At 26.0% G+C, this 9021-nt stretch overlaps 1 protein-coding gene across 1 annotated transcript; it reads right to left on the reverse strand.

Moving 5' to 3' along the window:
* Positions 1–4769: 4769 nt before the first annotated feature.
* On the reverse strand, positions 4770–7508 carry LOC105626616 (cyclin-dependent kinase inhibitor 1C-like). Its single transcript, XM_012207909.1, has 4 exons — positions 7497–7508; positions 6455–6757; positions 5899–6060; positions 4770–5055 (listed from the first exon to the last, which is right to left on the reverse strand). Exons 1-4 carry the CDS (start codon positions 7506–7508, stop codon positions 4939–4941), a joined length of 594 nt encoding a protein of 197 aa, XP_012063299.1. The 3' UTR covers positions 4770–4938.
* Between the last annotated feature and the right edge of the window lie 1513 nt (positions 7509–9021).

Consider the following 9021-nt stretch of genomic DNA (forward strand, 5'->3'; position numbering starts at 1 on the left):
GTGTGTGTGTGTGTGTGTGTGTGTGTGTGTGTGTGTGTGTGTGTGTGTGTGTGTGTGTGTGTGTGTGTGTGTGTGTGTGTGTGTGTGTGTGTGTGTGTGTGTGTTAAATATATATATTGATTATTAAGTTATTTCTAATTTAATAATTGTTTACTAATGTGCTATATAATGTGAAATTAAAAGTGGGAAAAGTTGATTTTATAATAAAATTGATATTTCCTGTGTATAGCTATAATATAGATTTAACAATTTAAATTACGTAAATAAATCAATTTTATAATGTAAAAAAAATGACGAAAATAAGATAACTATATTACAGATTATTTATTAGTAGTTTATAAAGGATGCAGAATCATTTGTAGGCAATAAAGTTGTCAAATGTATTAACTACTAAATACGGCATATTAGCACCAAATGCCTTATTGTGTAAATTGATGTAATCGAGAAGTCATTATGTAGGCGGAGCGTTTCGCGCCGTCCAAGAAAGAAAGTCAATTTCATGTTTTCGAAGAAGCTTGTTTCTGTCTTCTTTGTTCTCTATTTTCTTTGTATCATTCGTATCAATTGTGTTTGATTATTGCGGTTACAGACAATATAGATCTCGTAACTTTTTACGTGACGTGCATATTTTAAAAATATTTCTATTTTTCTTTCACATTTTTACTTAAATTAAATAATTTATTAACAAATATATAATTAATGACAAAATTTGGAAGATGTAAAAATTAAAAAAGATAAAATTGAGTTTAAAAATAAAACTAAGATAATTCTATCAAAATAATTAATAATATTACTAGTTATATATGAATATATAATAATTTTTTCCGGAAAGATTCCGATTTTTTTCTGAAAAATTTGTTTGGAAAAATTGCTATTTTTGCTATGTAAATGACATAGGTAAAAAACTTAACTTTTAATGTCCTTCATAAAATTAATGTGATTCATGAAATTATGTAATTTTATTTTTATTAAAATTTTTAGTTATCTTTCTATTTTTATAGTAAAACCTAATCTTGGTCTACCTAATCTAACCTTCCTTTTATGCATGGCAAAGCTTAAATAGACAATTCTACATTTTACTGCACAAGTGATTATTATGATGCGGCATGATGTCTCTCGCAGTCAGGAATAAAAAACAGATTTTATATTTATTATTTGTTTTGCCCTCAAAATGTTTGTACTTAAAACGAAATAGATATATATTCGTTGAAAAGAAAAGAAAACAAAGATGCTGAGAAGAGTAATCTGAGCGATAAAAAAATAATATATATTTATAAAGATGTAGTCATTAACTTTTAAAACTGCGAATAAGGATAAGTTTTTAAAAAATTCTAATTCTTTTTATTCTAAAGACTTTTGATAACAACTCTTTATGTGATTCGTTCTAATTTTCTCGTTGGTGCAATAATTATGTTTGTATGTTTTATATATTTGAAAAGATTTATAGAATACATTATTCAACTTCAATCTTTAATACAATTTCAAAATATCTGTTAACTTATACAAATTACTCCATTATCGGTTCTTATTCTATAGACAATTTTCTTTATGGAAAGAACCGAGAAACAAATAGGCAGATTTTACAAACACATGTGAATTTTTTCAATAAATTTTAACAATAAAACTAATATATAGAAAGTATAGAATTTAAAAATATTAAGCATTTTGTGATCACTTTTGCAATTTATTATAAAATTTGTTCCAAAGTTTGAAAGGACCCGTGTCCAAATCGGACTTACAGTATAGTAAATAATTTATATAGGCCTGGTTGCAGTATTGCCGATCAGATCTGATCTAAGAAATTAAATCAGTAAAATATCATGAATCATCAGACTTAGATTAATTGAGTTTTATTAATTTCAATTCTAATAAAACATAAACTGTCAGTAATTGTTTTTTTTAAATAAAATTTTTATGTTTGACTGTCAATTACTGGTTTTTATTCAATACTAAAAAAAAATACATTAAAACATTTTTAAATTCTATCTAAAAATTATATTATTTTTATATAATTTTTAGATAGAGTTTAAAGGATGTTCCGATTTGGAACCAATAGTAGACTAGAAAAAAATGTTTTTATAATTTTCCATTATAGTTCAACACAGAGATACATCAAAATGATTTCAAGTAAAAATGAAGGGCATTAAATCATCTTTTTAACAGCATCTTCGGTTTTACGATCGGATTTTATTTAGGCTTTATAGAGAACAAAAACTGCAAATATCCTACTCTTTTCTATGCCTTTCTCGATTACCTTTTTTGTCACAAAATGTGGGCAGACCGATGCGTCTGATCTTCACCAAGGACTGTTTTGAATAAATGTTAAAGTTGCATGTGTGCGAGTTTTACATATGTAATACATATATATATTATGATATATATTATGATAAGATAATAAATAACAAAATTTTTCTTATGAATTTTTATAATGTAAATAGAAACGCATTTATGTGTATGAAAAAATTATTTCTTAATTTTGTGTAAATTCCGCGGCTATTTTGAAAATTTATGCAAATCTTATGCAACAGGCACAATTGTAAAAATATACATATGCTTCCTTTTTATCTCGAAATAATCAGAGATATTTATATGAATGTTTATTCATATTTTTCTTGCTTTTCACTTACCTCGGTCTTGATTACATATTTGTATTCTTACTTTGGTTTATTTTTTAAAAATATTTTTATAATATATAATTCGATGCTCGAAAATGCTTGGTTAAAATAGAAATAAAATTTTAAACTTAATGCAAATAAATATCTTTTTATATTAGAAAAAGAGAAAAGAAAAGAGGAAAATAGGGAAGAAGAGAGAAGGAAAGAGCAAAATAGTTGCTTAATCATTTATATATATATATATATATATATGTATCATCTTCAACTAAAATGACGTTTATATTTCGATAAAAAAGAAACAGGCCAGTAAGAAGTAATCTGACAGAAATGACAATATTAATTATATATCAATATAAAAATATTCTCTTATAATTTAATATTTCATTTTATATATGTTATGAATATAATAATATAAAGTAATGTTATGAATATAATAATATAAAGTTTCGGAAATTTTATTTAATAAAATATTTATAATTAATATTAATAATTAAGGATTATTAAAGGATAAATATATTTTTAATTAAAAGTGTGTATATATAAAAGAAATTTTATAATAATTTTCTATAAAACTGTTTTACAAAATTGAATATATTATAAAGGCTAATGTACATATATATAAATATAAAAATAAAATTATATTTGTAGTAAACATTTCTTATAATTTGTTAATAAATTTAATAATTTCTTATAATTTGTTAAAAAAAAATAGAATACATTTTAAATTTTACACAAAGATAAAAGTATTAAAATTTAAAAAAAATTATAATTCAAATTAAAATAATTATTTTAAAAAATGTTATGACGTAAATGACAATCTTATGAAAACGCTTTCAACTACATACAACTGTTTTATTAGATTTTCAGTTTTAATATTTTAATACTATAATATTTTCAATACATCATTTATAAGCAAAGATCTTCGGGCATTGGTTAATTTATCTAAACTTACTATTCACTTTTTCTTTTTATAATCAAGGTGAATTATTAACAGGCCGTGAAAAATAAGAGCATGTATTGCTGAAATTTTGTGTAGCAATTTCACAGACAGATACTGTTGTAATATACTTTACTTTATTTCATTACGCTTAAGGACATGATTTCTCACATTTCTCGCTTAAAAACTGAGAGAGTGTAAAAGGCGAATATATTTAAGTAATGTGCAAAATGATATACAAAGACTTGTTGAAATAATCAATTAGTAGCAAAAGCAAACTGAGATCATAAAGTCGGAGCAGAGGTCAGGCAATTAAATTCTCATTATGACAAGAATATATAATATCCGACATTACTTGCGCAAATATACAACCTAACAATTCCTAAGCTTGGTAAGAATATGCATAAAAATATCTAATCTGTAACAGTGTGTATCTCATATTATTCGCATATTATCGTTATAATATTCATAACAATAAATTTAAGATTAAATATATGTATACACACACATACACACACACACACACACACACGCGCGCGCGCGCATATGTGTGTGTGTGTGTGTATATATATATATATATAATATACAAATTTTATGTGTGTACGTACGTTTGTATAATATAAATCTACATATAACATAACAATAAATATCACAAATAATAAATATTTAATAAGAAATTTTATTCTACATTTTGTAATAAAAATTACGAATATATTTTATTAACGTTTGTTTTTATTCTTAATTTTGTGAAATGGTAGTGAGTATTATAGGAACAAATAAAAAATAGTTTAGATTTAAATTTTTCAAAAATTGTTAATTTTAAATATATGTATAATATGACTTCAAATTAAGCTCGAACTCACAATATACTATTTATTATTTAATTTATAAAAATATAAAATTATACATTATAAAAAAATATTTAATAATTTGATAAATACAATATAACAACATAAAATTTATGACTATTCGCATATTGTTATACCAATAAAATAATATTCTCTTTATTAATTCTTTAAAAAATTTTTTCTATATTTTATAAAATTAAAAATTCTTCTTCTTATATGAAAAAATTCTATATAAAAAAATCCTGAAATATTTGAAAGTATTATTGTGAGATTTTGATATAAATATATAAGAGTGTAATTTAAAACAATATTGATATCTTTTTTGGCATAGAAGATAAAGTGTGCAGAAGGAAAAGAAAAAGTCGATTGTTTCTTTACGAAAACATTTACAAAATTGATTTATTTCATGAATTCAAGGTACTACACGACGAAAGAAGCGTCTTTGGAACAGACGCTTGTCGTGATGGATTTTGCGCTGCTGGGAAAAGGGTTATGGAGCAGGGAGATGTGTATATGTGATTTTTGAGGAGAAATTCATCTAGTAATGGCCTCCCTTAACAAGGATGGGAACCGTTTCTTTGACGACGACCGGATGCGGGACCGCGACTGGAACGGCGTGAGAGACATGAACTGGAACCGGATAAGGGGCAACGACCTAAAATTAACAAAATATCAATATTAATTAAAACATTAAATAATTAATAGAATATTAATATGAGTACAGACAATATAATCGTTGATCACTTAAAATAATTAATGATTATTATTATTACAAATTCATTATTATTATATAATTTAAAAACAAAACACAGTACTTAATAGATTAAATAATTATGGCTAATATGTCCATATTAATTATATCAATTAAGCATATTTTAATCGTCAATTGCAATAATCGGTTAATAATTTCAAATATAATTTTAATTTAGTTATAATAAGCTAAAAATGTCCAATCAGCGATCGATTTCTTTTTTCTTGCATGCATTTATTTACAATAATCGTGTAACGCGCAGATATGAACAAAATCATAATTTTTATTGCGATATATGGAATAAGGATATCAATTAATTAACACAGATTAATTGCTAGAAATTACTTATACTAAAAACTGAGAGCACTCAACGAAACTGTTAATAACTGTAATCTCGATTTCTACTTGTTGCGCTTACAGATAGATAAAAAATTATAATGAGAAAATATAGGATTATAATAAAGTTAAATACATCACAGATGGAATAATTAAAATTTCACAACAGAATTATATTTTATGTTAAAATATGAAGAGATGATTTCTTCACATAAAAATTACAATATAAATCTTGATATTTTTTGTCAGATTTTTAATTTTTGTCAGATTTTTTTATTTATCATGTTTATTTTATCATATTTATCATGTTAATTAATGTTCTAATTCATAAAAATTCAAAAATTATAAAAATGTCACGGCTAGAAAATTAGAATTTGTATATATTTGTGTAACTATTTATTATTAACTCACCTTGACGGGGTATGGGGCAGGTACGGGCACTGGCACCTTAACGGGGACCGAGACTGGGACAGGTTTCTCTACGGGAACCGTGATTGTCTGTGTCTTAACAACGGGGTACGGCGCTGGCACCGGAACAGCAACTGGGACTGGCTTGGGAACTTCAACTGGAACCTAAAAATAACAAAGAATTCAGACTCCATTATATGTCAAAACGAATGATAATATTTATTTGCTCTTCAGTTCTCTTTCTTAAAATGTTTAATAGCAATACTTTAATAATAACAATACTTTACAATTATTTCAATCATTTGGTACTTAACTAGAATTAAATAATAATTAAAATTAATAAAAAATGTAAACACTAAATTAAAGTCAAGACTTCGATTAATTAATTCAATATTTATTTAGAATGGAACATTTAAAATATATTCTATTAAAATGTATATAAATTTTATTAATTTTATATAATTTAAATCGTTTATATAATTTAAATTATTAAAGTTATGTGCAAGATTATTATTATTTGTTGTGATACCTATCCAAAATTAAACTGATCAATTCATACCTTGACAGGGTAGGGACGATCGACGGGAACTGGATGCGGAACCGCGACGGGAACAGCGACAGCCTTCTCCTTGATAGCAATGGCAACGCTATGGCCTCCCTCGTATCCACCATATCCACCATATCCACCATATCCACCATATCCACCATATCCACCATATCCACCATATCCACCATATCCACCATATCCATCATGTCCACTAGACCAACCGCCAAATCCATAGTCACCCAAGCCGACTAAGCCACGCTTCTGGACCGTCTTCTCTTCGGCAGCGAATGCCGCGGAGATCAGTACTAGGCAGATCTGCAAATCAAAACAGAAAAAAACGTCACTTAAAAATCTATAACGATTTGTGAATCGATTAGTTAAGAAATTAATATTAACAAAACAAAGACAATTGTCAACAGATAATTATTAAAAATTATCGTAATGAATTTTTTTTAATCAATAATCATTAAAAAACTTTTTAGTGAAAATTTAAATGTATACATATCTGTAAAAATAACTATTACGGGGATATTTGGCTAATCTAGTTTTAATTAGAGTTATTAAAATTGATAAACTCGAGACAATTACTTGAGACATTGAAGATGAGACAAAGCGCAAAATCGTCAATTATAAGTGCAGATTAATAAAAAAAATTATTATTAAGTGTGATTAATAATGATAATCTTAATAACTCTAATTTAATTATTTTTTAAAACAAATAATTATTAATGAATCAATTGATATTTGCGCGCGCGCAAAACAATATTAACAAATCTTATAAAGGTGACAATTATCACAATTGAGACATTGATCCAAAATTTGAAGGATTTAAGGATCTTCGCAAATTAAACTTCGCACAAATGATAGATTTTTCCAATTTTGATATAAGATTTTCCAATTTTGCAAATGAACACCATGATAAAGCGCAATAAGCAAAGAAAAATTAGATTGGCACGATGATTCCTAAACTTCAATCTGATTAAGCATTATGTCCGAACAAAAATGTTCTCAGCACTGCTTCTTTAACTTTGCTCGGAGATGTGACAGCACGTACCAAGACCCTCATGTTGAACAATACTTTGGCGTGATACTCGCGCGTGAGTAAAATAGATTGGTTTCTGTCGTCGGACTGGAAAACCACCCTTTATATAGGGAATTGACTTTCATTTCGCACACCCTGCGCCCCGCCATTGGCGAGGGAAGCCAACGGCCGGTCTATCGCCACACCTACCTAGAGTCTAACACTATTTACCTATGATATACTGCACACAGATATACGTATGTTATAACACATAACGGTGCAACGGTTGTATAACACGTTAAACGTGCGCAAGCTGCCGTTGGTAAATGGAGCATACGCTTAGCTACCACTTTATGTAGATATGCGTGCATATGTGAATGCATTTCGATGCCACAACCTTAACGAGATCATTTTTTCACTTGCTGAAAGATCTACCTTAGCCATGATGTCACATACGTCATTGAAAAATTGCAGATCTTATTAGCGCTCGCTAATAACGCATTACAACAGTCCTTTTTCTCGCGATCATTTCATTCTTTCGTTACGAAATTAAAATTAGATTATCAATTTATATACTTATATGTAATATGTAATCAATTAGACTGTTTAGATTGTTATTTATGAAATTGCATATTATAAAATATATTTTTAAACATGTATTGTACATTGTATTGTAAAATTATTTTTTTACTGTAAACTCTTTAGAAAATTGAATATGGAATTTTTCCTCGACAAAAATCGAAGTTGAAGATGTACCTGTAGTTTTATTATTTATTTGAAGTTTAACAGAAGTGTATAATAAGGCAATTAAATTAAAAATTAAAGACAAAGGATTTCGAGCGCATAAAACTTTAGAAGAAACTTTAAAAGAAAAAAAGATATCAAATGAATTATAATATAATATAATAATGAATTATAATATAATATAATATAATTATATAATAATAAAATATAATCTTTAGCTAATTTGAAATGTTAGTTTGCTTTAACAAAATTTGTAATCATTGTAATATGATTTAATAAATAGCAAAATCTATAAAATGTGTATTAAATAAAATATGTTTAAATATATGTATTTAGAGTGGCAATTCTATACTGTTAATTTACTAGTTTAACTGGAATTTAATACTTATGGTTAATGACAAAATAGTTCAAAAGGACTCGTTTTTATGCATGTTCTATACATATGTATTATACATATATAAAATAATAATAAAAATAATGATTATTTGGTTCGTAGTCCTTACTATTGATTAATGTTTATTTATTTTTATTGATATTAATAATATTATGAGCCATAATATTATTATTTTATTTAATAACGATTATATTTATTATAGTTATCCAAAAAATGTAATTGCATTACCATTACAAATGTAACAAATAAGAAAGTATAATCCATTTGTTACTGAAAGAAAGTAATTATAATGATAACAACAAATAAAATATTACAAATAAAATGTTACGTCCCAACTTTGTATACACATATACACACACACACACACACACACACACACACACACACACACACACACATACATATATATATATATATATA

Source organism: Atta cephalotes (assembly GCF_000143395.1).
Source record: "Atta cephalotes unplaced genomic scaffold scaffold00005, whole genome shotgun sequence".
In the NCBI taxonomy this organism is placed as follows: domain Eukaryota; kingdom Metazoa; phylum Arthropoda; class Insecta; order Hymenoptera; family Formicidae; genus Atta; species Atta cephalotes.